Source organism: Centruroides vittatus, unplaced genomic scaffold (genome assembly GCF_030686945.1).
Source record: "Centruroides vittatus isolate TY-2023 unplaced genomic scaffold, ASM3068694v2 contig_5, whole genome shotgun sequence".
Taxonomy (NCBI): Eukaryota; Metazoa; Arthropoda; class Arachnida; order Scorpiones; family Buthidae; genus Centruroides; species Centruroides vittatus.
Window position 1 is genome coordinate 1129398 of NW_027122286.1, and position 17490 is coordinate 1146887.

Genomic DNA, 17490 nt, shown 5'->3' on the forward strand with positions numbered 1-17490 from the left:
TTCAAATAATAAACTTTTCCAAAATCAAACTATCAGTTTCTGAAATGAAAGTGTAGTTTGATTTTGGAAAAATTTATTATATTGATTATTGTTTGCTACAACTCAGCAATATGAAAATGGAGTATGTCATTGAAGTATAAGTTACTAAAATATTTCAACTTCATTCAGATAACAGATTTCTGTACACATGGATAAAAAATGATGATAACATGGAAAAAGAATTACTGTTGGAAAAAGTTTAAAAACAAGAAATTAAAATTGGCAAGTTAGATTCTTATCACACCTAAAGATTCACAACATCAGAAAGCCTTTATTTAACTTTTGTAACAGTTTGGCCTTTTTTTAAACAAAAATTTAGATCCATCTCACATGAACAGATATATATTAAATATTTTAACCCATGCACTTGCCCATAAATGTATCCCACCTGATAATAAAGAAGAAATTAAAATATTAAAAGAAAAATAACAGGAGGTTAACCTGTAGGTTGCATTTCTTTATATGATACAAAAAATATATGATTTTAGCTGTAATCATTTTTCATCTAATATATAAACCTTTATATTTTCTTTATGATATGGTCCATGATATTCTTTTATAATACAGTATTTTTCAATATAGGACTCATATTTTCAAAAATATATATTTACTCCCTTTTTTCTTATGTATCATAAAAGTGATGTTTCAGTGTCTTTTGTTCTAATACAGTCTTTTCCAGTTTAATTCATGTAGACAGAACTCTTACAGGTGAAACCCTGATTTATAAGCATTCCTAATTTTCCTAATAACCTTTCACATATCAGAATATCGTAAATAAAGAAAAGTTTTTTCATTACTTCCTGTGGTAAAAATTTGTACCCATTTTGGCATATTTCAATCTACATTAACAAGGAGTGATTGCCATGCGGTGGAGAGCGAGTCCATGTCTGTGTCTCTGCTGTTAATACAGATCTCTTTGAAGGATTTCGTAAAGATTTCTATTGTTTTAATTGTTCTAAGCTTGTTATAATCAAGCATAGGTATAATAATCTTAGCCTCTTCTCATTTGGCCATTATATTCGGTTCACTTACAAACTGGACTAGGGTGGAATTAAACTTTTTGCTGTATATGTCATATTTATGCTCAGCTATCCTTTTTGTAAGTGATCTGTTGGTTGAGCCTATGTATGTTAATTTTTTGTTCGGCTTAAATCTATTGTTCTCAAGCGGAACCAAGTAAATCCCCAGTTTTCTGGCTTCACTGCATTTATAATTGGTATTAGCCAGAAGTTTATATATTGTAGGGTTGCATTTGTATGTAATATCAGCTTTGACCTTTTTGGTTATGATTTTAAACACTTGGCTCATTCTAGAGTCAAAATCAACTACAATTTGTTTGCATTGCTGTTTAAAAGGTCTGGAATTAATTGCTTTGTTTCTTAAGTAACTATGTATTTTTTGAGCTAGCCTATCTATAAATTTACCATTGTAACCGTGGGCTATAGCGATGCGTTTGATGTGTTGGATTTCATGAAGCGCATCATTAATGGTAGAGCAATGGGTAAAAGCTCTACGGATTAGAGCCCTGTAAGCGGATATTTTATAAGTAAATGGGTCGTTCGAGGTTGAGGGGAAGAAGAAAGATTGAAGATTAGGCTTATGGTATACCTTAGTGGTTATACAACCCTAATTCAGGTAAATATTGAGGTCAAGGAAATGACCCATCTTATCATCCTGTTGGTCTAACTCAGTGGTTCCCAACCTTTTCTAGGATGCGGAACACTTTTCTGAGCAATTTTCTTTAGCGGAACACTTACTTAAGTTAATATGAAATACATAAGCTTGTCATCAGTTATTTTATTAGAATTGAGCAGTTAAAATTGGCATTAATAATATGAGTAGAGATTTTGAATTATAACTGCTCAAACGGTTACAATGGTAAATTTATAGATAGGCTAGCTCAAAAAATACATAGTTACTTAAGAAACAAAGCGATTAATTCCAGACCTTTTAAACAGCAATGTAAACAAATTGTAGTTGATTTTGACTCTAGAATGAGCCAAGTGTTTAAAATCATAACCAAAAAGGTCAAAGCTGATATTACATACAAATGCAACCCTACAATATATAAACTTCTGGCTAATACCAATTATAAATGCAGTGAAGCCAGAAAACTGGGGATTTACTTGGTTCCGCTTGAGAACAATAGATTTAAGCCAAACAAAAAATTAACATACATAGGCTTAACCAACAGATCACTTACAAAAAGGATAGCTGAGCATAAATATGACACATACAGCAAAAAGTTTAATTCCACCCTAGTCCAGTTTGTAAGTGAACCGAATATAACGGCCAAATAAGAAGAGGCTAAGATTATTATACCTATGCCTGATTATAACCGATGACAAGATTTCTATTGTTTCAATTGTTATCTTTACGAAATCCCTCAAAGAGAACTGTATTAACAGCAGAGACGCAGACTTGCTCTCCATGGCATGGCAATCGCTCCTCGATAACCTCTTAAATTAAATAGGCCAATCCACCCTCATCGAGTCCGTTGCAATCTTTCGAGCAATTTCTAAACTTATCTCGTTTTTTTATTTTCCACTTTTAACAATTATCTTATCATCAATAGTCATTCGCACATCTTGGTTAAACTCAAAAGACAATTAACAATGTTGATATCGTTTAAACTTTCTTAGCAATGAGGTCACGGTCACCAGTAAGAAGAAACCTTTATACAATGAAGTCATTTAAATATCTGCTAACCAACATTCCAACCAACCTTATTGTATCTGAAGAAGGCCATTCAAAATGGCTGAAAACATTTGTACTGTACTTAGTGATTAAACTGCTAGAAACAAAGTGTGAGAGGTTTTTGTCTTACTTATTTTATTCTAAAATATTAGATTAAAATTTTAATAATAAAGTTTTAATTACCTGAATTACACTTCATTCTATACTGATGTGTGGGCAGCGAATGAGATGTTACATATTCTGTCTGATGTCCAACATGATCGTGGCCATTGGACAGTATATGAGGATTTCGAGCTTGATGGTCTTGAAGCAGAGTTGAAAAAGGATGCGGATATGTCACACCATTTAATGATGGCATATGATTAGGCACTATACCATTTTTAACCCCAGAAGAATGAGAAAGCAAAGAATTTGAATCATTAATAATTGATAAACGTTTTTGTTGTAAATGTAAAGATGGTCTACACATAGTTCCATTTGGATTTGCTGTATATCCAGTTTGCATCAACGGTGAATGTGACTGATGAGTCTGCGAGAGACCATAATCAAACCTTCCCACAGAAGAAACTGGAGCATTATTGGATATTGATCTTTGAACTTCTGGTGAAATTAAATTAGGTGGTGGAACTGAGAGATTTATTAATCGAGAATTAATATGAGAAGTGAGAAGAGGTATCGATGGGTGGCCATTTAAACTTGTTGAAGATGGTGGTGGCACAGAAAAGTTTGGTGGTGGAATGGAAAAGTTTGTCAACATTGGAACCATAGGTGCTGCACTAGAAGATGACATTGAAGTTGGTGATATTAATGCTAACTGTTGTAAATTGGAGGATTGTGGTGTTCTCCCACAATAATTTGCAGAATTATCTGATGGCAGTGAACTGGGAGGACCAGACATTTGTAACTGATTGGCAGTGGGTGCTTTTTGAGATCCCACAACTCCGTAAGATGTACAATTCATTCCTATAACCCTTACTGGGTCTGAATGTAGTTTTCCATTTGACAGATTATTTGATGATCGCAAATCAGCTTGGGAAATTCCAGGCATTCCATTTTGGTAGTTCCACTGCTGAACTTTTTTCTCTTCATTACAAGATTCTGAAGACAACTGAGAATACTTCCCAGAACGATTTGTTCCTTCATATTCTCTGTCTGGTGGTCCAGGAGGAGTTCTGTTTTCTGGAACATTCAAAGCAAATGTAAGAACTGTCCCATTTCTGCTACATTCCCATTCTTTTCTATCTGTTTGTGTTTTATCATGATGTTTATTTCTGTTGTAACAAGAACTACTATTTGTTTTTCTTTCCACCGTATGCTCTCTGTCATTGGAATAATATTTAGATTTAGAATTATCATATTTTGACCTTGCATTGAATCTACCAAAACTACTTGTAGAAGTTCTATCACTGCGTGAATCTGTGCTTGATGGTCTGCTGCTAAAAGGGCTTGCAGACCTTGACCTTGACCGAGAACGAGAAACAGACCTTCCATTTCTGTCATGACTACTGATAGAATAACTTCCTTGACTTGTATGTTGGCTGCTATGACTCAGACTTCTTGGACTTGGTGACCTGCTCAAACTCTGTCTACTGCATGGACTATCAACACTACTTATGGGACTATGACCATGGTAGGGAGACAGAGGCATATGAGGAGTCGGTGGTCTGTCTGGAGACACTGATGGCGTACGAGGAGGTGTATCAGGTGGTGTTCGTGGACCACGACGAGGCTGAATCAATGAATTTAGTTTGTTGCTTGATTTGATTGAATTCACAATACCACATCTGTCATGAACTTTTGGTGAAGAATTATGACTTGAAAAATTAGTTACCTTTAGTTTTACCGACGTTGGTCCTTCTCGAACTGAACTGTATTCACGAACCGAATGTTTTGATCCATTTAGAAAAAATTCTTTGTGTTTTGATTTAAAATATCCAATGTTAAATGTACACTGATCCTTATGATTTTCTCTTGATTTTTCCTTTCTTGCTGATTTGTTCTTTTTACTGCTTGTATAGTTTCCATCAGAACTTTTATGAGATTTCTCTTTTCGTGGAATATCTATTTGAGTTGAGGCTAAAGCAACTAACTTATCAAATCCACTACTTATTCTAGCTTGCCAATGCTTTCCATGAGAATGTATAAGATGTCGTTCATCATCTTTTGATGTTAAAATTGCTTTTTCTGAAAAAAAATTATTTTGATGTAATTAAAAAGTATAAACATTAAAACAATTATATTAATTAATTACAAACACACTGCTTAAATTTAATAATTAACATTTAATTCCAATTATTAAATGAAGTTGCTAATATAATTAATTTATTACTGAAATCATAATTTCAAAAGAATTATTATTTAAAATTCAACACACATTTAATTTGTGTTTAAACTTGTTAGATGCTTGAAGAAAAGTGACAAACTTTTTTGGATATACACACTGAAGTTCAAAAACTACATTTAAAGAAATTGAGTAAATGTAATAAATTTAAAAAATACTACATTTTCACAAAGATAAAATACTTTGTTTCCATTTCTGTTTTCCGTCGTCTCACACCAGCAACAGTCCATAAAAAATTCACAAATATGGGGTAAAAGCATCCTCTAGTGTTCTTGCCAAATATCACAATAATACATTTAAGTAAAAACTAATAAAAAATATGGTAAACATACATTATTAAATGTAAATACTGTCGGCCATGTTTTTTACTATTTTTTACTTAGGAATAAATCCACTTTAAAATTAAAATAAATTTTAAAAAAGAAGATGAAAAACTAAACTGATTATAAAACCAGAATAAAAAAACTAAAATTTATATATATTGAAATTTGATCATTTTGTTCCAATCTCATTTATCTTTTAAAATAATGTACTTCTCAATTTTTTAATAATTTTTTTCTTGCCCTAAGTCAAGATGTATTTTAGAATCTAGGGATTATCCTACCAAAAATAATTACTAATTTAAATTTGGCAAGAAATTTCTCAGACCATTGCTAAAAATGATCATTATTTCTCAACAACAATGCATTCTAATATTTTAACTTCCCAGAACTCTTATTTTGCTATAACTTTAATTAAATAATCAATACTCGATGTTCAATATAGACATGCGCACCAATTAAAATTTATTGACAGTGTACAGTACATACCAGTGTGGCAGGCTATAAGCACTAACATTTCTCATTTGAGAAACACTGTATTTTTAAAAAGTGATAAACTATAAAATAACAATAATGCATAACCTCACATCTATTATTCCAATAAAACACATAACAATTCTATTTTTAAAATTCCTCAGAAAGTTTAAAATCGAACTTTATGTTTTTGAGTATGTTGTTTTATGATTTTTTTTAGACTCTCTCCAAATGTGTATCATGTGTTAAAAATTAAAACAAAAACAGTTTTTAACTCTAATGGCAGTTTGCCTAGAAGGGGAAGGATTTGGACTCTTATTATAGATGTTAAAATATGCATTTTATATTTAGGAAACCTTCTGTTGTCAGCAGTGTGTGCTAATGATGAAATCGGTGTGGCTTAATTTTTGCAGTGGCAGTTTGTCAGGGAGGTGACTTAATCAATTATCATGATACTTGACACAAGATAGAATTGCTGAAGAGTTAGTGATCACAGCAACTGACCCTATCTTAAATAAGAGAAAAGAAAACAATTCCCTCAACCTGAGGATATGGTTCAAATTCAATGACCTAAAAACAACCTGAGAATTATCCAAAATAACAGACTGATTATCAGTGATGGATATAGGGATTTAGGCCATCCCCACTGACACAAAAAAAAAAACTTAAAATTTATTTGTTTGAACTTCAAAACGTTTATGATGTCAACTATAGTTTATCAGACTGTCCACAATGCAATCATCATGAATATGTTAATAAAAACTATTTATTAATTATTCAAATATTTTTCATTTTTGAGTTAGCTTTCATTTGATTACTTCTGAATCTGCCACTACTGATTAGTTTCTTTGCAAAAAATCTTCCCCTCTTGCTATAGAATATAATGCTACACACTGTAAGGAACTGAGTCCGAGCTGTATTTTTATTTTTTCTTTTTTGTTTTCGTTATGAGTATTTTTATTTTGGGGCTTATGTTTAGTTAGGGCGAAAGTTCCCCACTCACCCTCCGGATAAACAAAAATTAAAAAAAAAAAAAAACCAACTTACGGTCACCGACGAAGCGCCGTAAAACAAAACAAACGCGCCATTGCACGCCCGATATCGGAAGTCGGACGGACGATCCGATTGGAAAAAGGGGGAGTCCCCACATACACGTAGAAAGTAAGAATGCTAAACGACTTAAAAAGACATCTCAAGTATGGAACTACTTACTATTAAATATTTTGTAAAAGTCTTTAGTAAATTGTAACACTCGCTGCCCAGTTAAAATTAAAGTATTTGTTAGACAGTAAGTATGTAAATGAGGGGGTGGTTTCAGCCAACAAAGTGTAACGTCACCGTACCACTATAAAGCCAGCAAATTCCGGCAACAGAGCGAGATGAGCTTTCCCTGACTACGAGAGGTGTACTATCGAGAGAGGATCGAACAGCTGATTCCAGATTGGAAAGGATAAGAAAGTTTCGAATAGAAGAAATTGAAGAAAGGATTCGGATAGTGGAGGTGACGGATAGATTTAGATTCTAGTTTTGCATTGTAAATAGTTTAAATTTTGATCTTTTGTTGTTGGAAATCTCAGAGGATTAGTTCTAAGTAATAATTGATAAGTTTTCTTTCGGTTGTCGGTTCAATGGCATGTCCTTTATAGAATAAATTTGTTTTGGGCTTTAATTAGTTGTGTAGTATTTGTTCAGATTAAAACTTGACTTTATTTTACTTTGTTTGACTAATAAATTTTAGATATAAGTTCCGTATCCGCGAAGTCCAGGCCTGGCTTCATCTTTCGCGAACCCACGTAAAGTACCCGTTGGGTCTTAAACATAGTGATTTCGTTATTCGGTGATCATTTAGTACTTTACAACACAACATTTGATCCAATTCAGAGAGGCCCAGCCATGAGCATTATTAAATTGTTAAATTAAAACTTAGATGATTATTTTCACACCTGTCATTTTAATATGTATATTTACTCTTATCACATTTTTTTGTTGTTATTTTATCTTGTTTTAATTCTAATCTTAAACATATATTGCTAATTTTAGGTAATCAGTTTAATTAACTTCTCCATTTTTTGAACATTTTTGAATCAGGAGATTAATAAAATATCTCGTTTTTGCAACCAGAAGTTACATCATCAGTGTAGTAAAGTCCTATTAATAGACTTATATATTAATAACAATAAATAATAATCAAAAAAGGACAAGAAGTATTAATTAACAAGTCTAGTTTTGATAAAGAAACTATTTCAAACACAAATAGAAAAAAAAAAGAAAAATCAATATTCATATATAATTCCTCTTAATACTATAAACAAACTGTATCTAATTCATAGACTTAGTTTGAAAAAAAAATCATTATCATCTGTATAACTGCACTTCTATATGCTATCTGAAGAACATAATGAGATGGTCTTCATGACCCAGATAGTCACTGGCAATCTTATGTAACAAGATCACTACCAAGATTCAAATTATGGCATGATGTATAAAATTACTGTTATTTTATTTTAATGTGTACAGTCCATAATTATAGCTTTCTTTTATCTTTATTACCTCTTATACAATAAAAGTTAGTTATTGAAATAAAAAAAAAAAAAAAAAAACTGGATATACTGCTTACTGGATTCAGGAGTGTTTTGAGTTAATTATAAAAGTTTAAAAATTTGGCACCATCCTTGCAAATAAATAAATAAATGACTGCTAAGTTTAGGAAGCCAACTTTATTAATTAAAAAAAACATTTTCAGTCAAAGTTTTTGACCATTCTCAGCTTGAAATCTTAATATTTAAAGATTGTAAGCAGAGAATGGATAAATTTTGACTAAAAATGTTTCTTATAATAAATAAAGTTGGCTTTCTAAAATTAACAGTCGTTTGTTCATTTATTTAAAAGTTAAAATATTAACCAGCTAGATTTGTAAATATATAAGATATAATAACTGATATAAAGAAAAGAAAAAAATACACACCTTCTGATTTTCTCAAACTGCTGCGATTTCTTACTTTTACTTTGAGGCCGTTTTCTTTCACAACACCATCTATATTTGGCGAAATCTTCTGATATGAATATAAAATATGATTTGATTCAGATGATTTTTTAAAGGATGGAGAACTGTCTGTACTACTACCATTTCCCACTTCAAAGAGTCCAATTGATTTTTTTGAGCGTGAATAATCATCTCTACTATGAGATGATGAATGCTTTCTTTTCAATTTTTTAATTTTTCCATCTTCACGTTTCAAGCTTCCATTTCTTGCTGCTGATGCAAGAAGATTGCCGAGGTGAAGAATTAGACCATTTCCAAGTTTTGGGCTATCTGTTCTATCATGACCACTCATTGGTGAAGTAGATGAACAGCTGCCAGATGATGATCTTTGTGGCCTGCTTTTAGAATTCTTTCTTTCTTTCTCTTGTTCCCTAGAAGTATCACCACCACCATCTGCTTTGCATAAAATGGGAGGAGACGGATCTCTATCATTTGAGAAAATCTTTGTTGCAGATTTTTTGACTGAATTTGGTATATCCATAAACTTCATATGATCCTCACTGCTGCTATTATTGCAGATATTACTTGAATGATACTGTGTGTGAGTACTATTATCAGTTGTACCCAAACCACTATCAATACATGACTGATAGCGATCTGATGGAGAAAATAAGTCAATTTTACCAAGTGAAGGTGGTGGAGGAGAGACAGCAGAATACATTGTATCTTCTAGATTTTCTGATGATATTGGAGTTCTGCTAGGACTAATAGGAGAATAAGCAATTGGAAGAGGATCTGGAATAACGTCTGTTTTTGATGCATTTTCCATAGATTTCATATCTTCTCTTAGAGTAATATTGTCATTATTGCACACTAAGATATTTGAAGATCCATTAATATGAGAATTCATATTATGGGATATGGAATTATAATTGAGATTCTGGTTAATTCCATTTTTTTCCATATCCCATAATTTGTTTGATCTTATGAATGAAGAGAAATTATTGAATTTTGGTTCTTCTATTTTAATTTGTGATGTTGCATCAGATGATGAAATATGATTAAAGTACACTTGAGATTGTTTTTGTTGTTCAGAAACAGATGATGGCTCAGGAAGTATACCCTTAGGACTCAAAATCGGTGCTGGAGGGCTACAACCTAGAGATGTTGGCACTATATCTTGTGGTGATTTTTTAATACAATATGGTGTATGTAAAGGAGAGAATGGTATTTGCGTTTCCCCATTTAAATGCTTCTCTAACTTTGGTGGAGAGGAATCCTCTTTCAGAGCATTTGCTATAATGTTTTTAATTCTCTCTTCGAAGTTAGGAACTGTAATGCTCTCACGAATACTTGGTCCATTGAATGCAATATCAGCATAGGACTTTTCTTTGGCACCAAATATATCTTTGCAAAGAATTGATGACTTGTGAAAAATACCATTTGGTTTCTGCTGTGTAAATATAGTTTTTTCTAAAGCATTTACTTCACTTTCCAATTTTATCATTTTGTTATGGAGCTGTCGCTTATAAAAGAGAGCCATTGAAATATCACTCAAAATACTTTCTCTGGTTTTCTTTTCTGTGACCATATCCTATAAATACAAATTGATTAATTATAATTTCATACTTATATCATGATACAAAGATTAAACAATAAATTTATATTAAATATAAATATGTATACACACATTACTGTAAAAGATCAAAGTGTGTGAATGGCGACATTCACTGGTAAATATTGACACACAGCTAATATGTCAACAAAAGTCCCAAAGATTTCTGGTATTATAGTGTTTGGACATTCTCTGGTATATGTCTAAATACATCAATGATCTGTGGTGAATATCTGAAATAGTTGGCTCTAGTGAATCAGAAACTAATGCTTACTCTTGGTTTGTCAGAGAGTAGCATTTGCAAAATTGCACAAAGATCTGCATTACCATCCTTACAAAATTTACGAGCAAATTCAGGAAATTCTGACACATGTTGCAGTGAGTTATGTCGTCATTTCCAGCAAGACTAAATGAGCACATTAACTGTAATGGTGGACACTTATGTGATTTTCAAGTAGTGTTTTGTCCTAATTCTTCTATAAAAGAAGTATGTATCTTTGCTAAGAAATAAATGTTTACATATTTCTATGAAATGTTATTTTATTTTAAAAACTGTCATGTGCTTCTGATGTTCCCTGTACTTTCCAAAACCTATATTAGAATGACTTGTTTAAGAAAGAACACAGATGCTTAAGCAATTGCAAGTTAAGTACAAAAATATTACATATCAAGTTGTAACACTGTATCTAAATTTATGCAAACTATGTCAAATGAAGCAAAGTTCTCTTAAAAGGGCATTGAGTAAAACCTTTAGTTTGGAATTAAACTCAAGATGCTAGACAGATTTGAAGTCCAATAAGGATTGCAATTTCAAATTTATTATATGCACACTATAATAAATTTGAAATCAAGTTTTTCATTTTTAAATATAAGTTAGTTTGTAGAAGTGCTAATAAAAACAACCAATGAAACTGAAAAGAGAAACCTGACAATTCTGATGTGAATAGTCTTAACAGTGAAAACACTAATTGCAATGATGGTAAACAATTAGATGACAGTTCCTTATGTATATCGCTGCAGAACATAACCAATTTCTATAAAAAGGATAGCTACAAAAGAAAATATAGTACTATAAGTAATGAAAATGATGCAAACAACATCGAAAAGAAAACTTTTTCCTGCTCAAATTGGTGATATGATATGGATACAAGTCCCATCTGTTGATTGCAGTCATATAGATCCTCCAAGTATACTAGCAGTGTTTAATGCTGTAGAAGATTCCAATTCCAAGGCAAACAAAAATGATACCCTAAAGCAGTGCTTCACTCAATTAATTTTCCATTTTTAAATATAAGTTAGTTTCTATTGATGACATTTCTCTTTGAGAAACAGCTATTGCCAATTTGAAAATGAGGACAGGGCTATAAACATTGTTACTGTAAAAAGAAATGTTCTATGGACAAATGCAGCTGCAAAAACAAGGGACTTCTGTGCAACTCAAAATGTCACAACAGTCTTATTGCCGCAACAAATAATGTTTTCCTTTTAACAGGAGTCTATTGAAATTTTTTTGTTGCCATTATAAGCATCTTTATATTTGAAGTATCTGTTTAATACCTTACTTTTAGTATTAATATTTCCTTGTTGCAATATGTATTGAAACTGAATACTTGTAACCAAATTTTTTTGTTTTAATATTACCTAGCATATTAACTTTCAATCAAGCTGCTTAATTTTCATGTTTAATATTTATGTAAACATATTTGTTTATTTTTTGCAATTTAGAAACTCTATTAAAAGTTTATTACCTCACTTTACTTATGTAAGAATATGGTTTGTGTTTTAATATATTATCTCTTCTTATAAATCTATCTTTTTTTTTCCAATGTTCACCTTCTATACATGGTGAATGTCGACATTCATTAGTGCAAGTCAGAAATAACAACATTGTAAAAATATTTCAAACATAAACTGAATATAACTTAAATAGCTTTTATAAAAAAAATAGCAAGGGTAAATTAAATATATTTTATGAGATTGTTTATAAATGAAACTTTATAAAGTATATTTAATTTATTTTTGCCATTTTTTGGATATATTTTATAAAATTGCCTTCTATAGACAAATCACCCACAAAACACTTTTATGTATCATGATTATAACCTTTAATATGATATACATTGCCTGAAGCAATTAAGAAATTATGCCACATATTTATATGAAACTTAAACATATGTACTTTATGCATTAGAATCTAACAGCAGAAATTTTTAAATTTAGCTGTAACTGTATCATTAAAGAATAAATGATAAACTGTACTTAATTTAAAATTTTCTGAAGATTTTTTAATAAAGACAAATGCTATGTTAAATTAATGATTTAATATAAATCATTAAATTGTTTTAATTTTTAAAACTGTTGCTTCTGCAAAATAACCAAAGTAAATGTCTTCAATTAAATCTATTTGAATGTATTCTTTTTTTATACTAAGTCTTTTAATGTCATTTTATAAAACCTTTCTGCTTAAATTTAAGACTCCAATCCAGTTTATAATTAAAATCTATGGAATATATACAACTATATTTTCAGAATGTATTTTTAATTTCAATGCTGCCAAAATTTGCAAAACATCTAATATCTACAGATATTGCATGTGGTAAAGTTTTGATTCATTGACTTGAAAAATAAGTGTTTTGCACACAATGACAATTATCAATTACTACATTAAAGCACTTCTTAAATGTTTTAAGTACAGCTTATTTAACTTCTGAAGTAAAGTTTTTGCATTTGTCACAATGTAATTTATTTCTTGTATATCTATGAGATGATAGTAATACATAACAACTTCATTTGCTAATTATCATAGTTAGCAAATGTAGTTGTTATGATTGATGTTGCTAATATTTGTTATTCAAATTGCAATTTTTAATTTTAACAGGATGTAAAATTATCAAAATTAAGTTTTTATTCCATCATGTTTGGTAAATTCAAATGAATTTTATCAATTTTCAGTTTATAAAATATATTAATTAAAAATATTCATTCAAAAGATTAAAAACATTTGCTTTTTTCAATAAATTAATCACTAATTAATATTTAATAAGTTCTTTTGCTAACAAGATTCAGAATAATTGAAATTAAAATGATGACAAGAATGAATGAATAAAAAAAAACTGAAACTTGCTATTTACATATACTTGCACATCCTGGCAAAAAGTATGGAATTAGACTGAAAACACACAGGTACTTGATTCAAACATTTTATCATCTGAGACATAACAAAGAAAATAAAACATCGAGTTAATTATGTTAGTCATGCTATTTTGTATACATATTATTGGATATTTTAATCCAATTTGGTTGTTCATTTTAGAACAACCAAATTAACCGAAAGTTACTAATAGGGTTCATTGAAAACATTAAACTAAAAATAATTGTGGAATTGCCTACATAGCAAGAAATATAGAATTACCCATACAAAGTGTTCACTATACTGTAACAACAGTATTTTTTCTTCATTTGCAAATAAGCTTTAAGTGAAGGGTACTGTATCAAATATATAAACTGCAACATACCCTCACATGATATTAGATATCTGCATGGTTGGAGCCATAGTTCTCTATTGGTATATTAAACAGAATTGTAAAGCTTATTAAGGTGGAGAAAACAACATGGGCAGTGGCAGTATACTGTGACTGTTCACTGTCTGCTGTTTCCAAAGTGTAGAAGAAATATGTTGTGAAGGGAAAATTAGTTAAAGCCAAATGTCTTGGCAGAAGATGAAAGACAACTGCCACCAGATAGACTGTTAAAAAGGATTTGTCAACAATAGAATTCAAGAAATGAATATCAGTACAGAAAAGTAAAATCAAAGCATGCACTAACAGCAAGACGAAAAAGAATGTGACTGAAGTGGGCTAAAGAAAAACAGTCTTGGACTTTAGAGAAGTGGCTGGCTGGTGTATTCAATAATGAGACAAGTATATGCACTAGATATGGTGAAAATGATGGTCGTGTTTGTCTGGAGACATAGAAATGTACAATACAAGGTAGGTTGTATTACAGCAATGTTTAAAGTATCCTATATGATTTCTTCTGTAGAACTATATGTCAGAAAACAGTGTAGGAGAAGTGGCCATTGTAAAGTTGACTCAACTGTTTATATAGAGATTCTGGATGGATTTCTCATACCATCTATTGAAAATATGTTTGAAAATATGAACAATGTCCTATTTCAGGATGATGGTGAGTCCTTTCATTGACTACACCTTGTGAAATATTACCTACAGACACAATACATCCCCACTATGAGTTGGTCTCCAAACAGTTCAGATCTTTATCCAACAGATTTCAGTAAACTACTTTAATGCATTAGCACAGTCTACGCTTTCATGCATCATAGCTGTATTTCATGCTAAAGGTGATGTTATTTGCTATTGATTGTGACTATGTGACTTGATTCCACAATTATTTCCAGATTAGTGTTTGCATTAAGCACTATTAGAAACTTCCAATTAATTTGGTTGTTCATTTGAAACCAATAATATTTATGCAAAATAGCCATGACTAATATAATTTACTCAATGTCGTCTTCTCTTTGTTATGGTCTCTGAGGATAAAATGTTTTTGAGCTAGGTACTGTACCTGTGTGTTTTCTGTCTGATTCCGTACTTTTGCCAGGAGTGTAAATATATAGTAGAATATAACAAATGTGATACGTTTGTTATAAAATAAATTTTTCTCATTTTATATTCATAGTATTTTTGCTTAGCTCTTTTATAATGAATTTTAAAATATGAGTTAATTAGTTTTAACTATTCTACACTGCTTTTTTAAAATATCAATAACAAATAAATTTCTTATTGATATTTATCATACATATCATGAATCAGACTTGAAATAGACAATTTATTAAAATTCACTGAATAAGCAAAAATGATTTATTAGAATTGAAAATACTAAAAAGTAATATGCACTTTTATATCCTAGGAAATCAAGCAAAATATCAGTTAAAAAAATAACTCACTTTATTTAAAAAATCAACTGTATTATTAGTATGAACACCCAGATCTTCCATTCGAGATTTTAATAACGAAACACTATCTTCTATAAGTAATTTTATCTGTTTTTCCAATTGTGAAGCTTTGGTAACCAATTTTGCATGACATTCCTGTAAAGAATATAAAAGATCATACTTCTTTCTTAAAAAAATTGCATATTTATTTCATTTTTTTAGAAATTTGTATTAATTAACTAAATGTAAAATAGACATTTTCCAAATAATTTATTAATTTTGGTATCTAATCAAATTTGATTCAATATTATCTAATTTTATTTAGTAATGAATTCTGTATTCATATTGTTAAGATGGATAGCTTTCAATCCTTTTTACAGCAAATTTATAAAGTTGTTATAATATTGTTTTATGACAAGATAATTTTATTTTGAGTGCAGATTATTTTCTTTTCAAAACAAAAAATATATTTCAGAACAATATTAAATTTACAAGGAACCCAAATAGTTGTTTATACAGAAGAAATTTGGGATATGCCATCCTGTCATCAGTGATTTAAACTAGCCTTTGTTCAATATACTAAAGAATATCAAAGAATATTTATCTTAAATTTTAGAGAAAGTATAAATATTTCATGAAATACAAAAAATAATAATTTATTATTTAAATTATTTGAAATAAAATTTTACTTCCTATTTCAGTATCAAATATGTTTACATATAATTTTTTTAAAATTTGTTTATTGAAGCAAACTAAACCTAATAACAAATTTATAAATAAAATAATAATAATTATTACATTGTATTTTTGTTTAAACACTCCAATAATTATGTCAATAATTTGTCTAACTATAAATTCAATGTAAACTAAAATTATTTGATGAAACTGATGAAGATAATTTTTGAGTTTTTGCACAATAAAAAAAACACTACTTACTTTCTCTTGATCTATACTTTGCTGTAATTCCTTTCTATATTGTGATGTCTGCATATAATTTAGAAAATGTAGGAACTGATGTTTATATGTTTCAAGCAAGGCAGCTAATGCAGGTGGAACTTCACTAATGGGCTGAATAGGTGGTGGTGGTGATGCAATGCTTAAACTATCAAGCTTTTGATCAATGCATCCTGGAGCTGGTTCAGAATGAACTGCAGCTGAAAAGGAAGTAAGGAATTCATATTAATTAAATAAATGTTAATTAATGTTTTACAATTTACAATTTATTCCATTTTTTGTTTGATGCAACCTGAGGAAGATCAGTTAATCTGACTAAAAACATCAGTAGTCATTAAAAATAACTCTCCTATAACTTGAAGATATGATAGTATATAATTTGTTCTCATTCAGTTTGGAAGTCATTTATACTAAATAAATTTTGTATTAATATTAATAGTAAGTTAGGCTCTTATGCCGAAAAATGATAACTGTTAGGTCTTAGATGTTGGAAAAAAGTAAGTAAATAAATATAAAGACAAGATGTAAAAATAAAGTGAACAAAATCCAAGAACTGTGTAAGTGTAGTGTTAGCATTAATCATTAATAAGAATGAATAATCTAGATTCTTAATCTAACTATTTGATAAGATTTTATTATTTAGAAATAAATTTAATAACAACAGTTATAAATAATTTTTCTATTTCTAAATTATTACAAAATCTGTTACTTCAGTTGCCCAGTTAAGAATTGAGTTTAACATAAACATTAATTCATAGAAATTTAATTAATTTTAAAAGGTACTTGATCTTCATTTTTATTGAACTAAATAAAATATGGCAAATTTATTACCTGCACTAGATGTACTTAAAATTGTCTGTGCATGAAGCAGATCAAGACCATTAAATTTTAATGGTTTGCGACATTTCTTTGATCTGACAACTTTCTTTGGCCTTCCTGGACCACGTTTTTGATCTGAACTTCTACCCAATTTTCTCTGCCTTTGTCTTCGAACCATACGTACAATTGGTTCAGATTTTGTTTGTGTAGGATCTGAAAAATAATATATTAAAACAATAAACTTTAACATAAATCTTTAATTAAAACAATTTATATATATATATATATAAATCA

The 17490-nt window shown here is 29.9% G+C and overlaps 1 protein-coding gene across 3 annotated transcripts in view; it reads right to left on the reverse strand.

Moving 5' to 3' along the window:
• The window catches only part of LOC136978206 (uncharacterized), a 145713-nt gene that overhangs the window by 7863 nt on the left and 120360 nt on the right, over positions 1–17490 (reverse strand). For 2 of the 3 annotated variants that reach the window (XM_067273861.1, XM_067273863.1), the window contains 5 exons: positions 17209–17409; positions 16360–16577; positions 15436–15579; positions 8837–10448; positions 2920–4920 (listed from right to left, as the gene is read on the reverse strand). In XM_067273861.1, coding sequence (XP_067129962.1) covers positions 2920–4920; positions 8837–10448; positions 15436–15579; positions 16360–16577; positions 17209–17409 — 4176 coding nt within the window. The remainder of the gene's footprint in view (positions 1–2919; positions 4921–8836; positions 10449–15435; positions 15580–16359; positions 16578–17208; positions 17410–17490) is intronic. The other variant, XM_067273862.1, reaches the window with a different exon arrangement.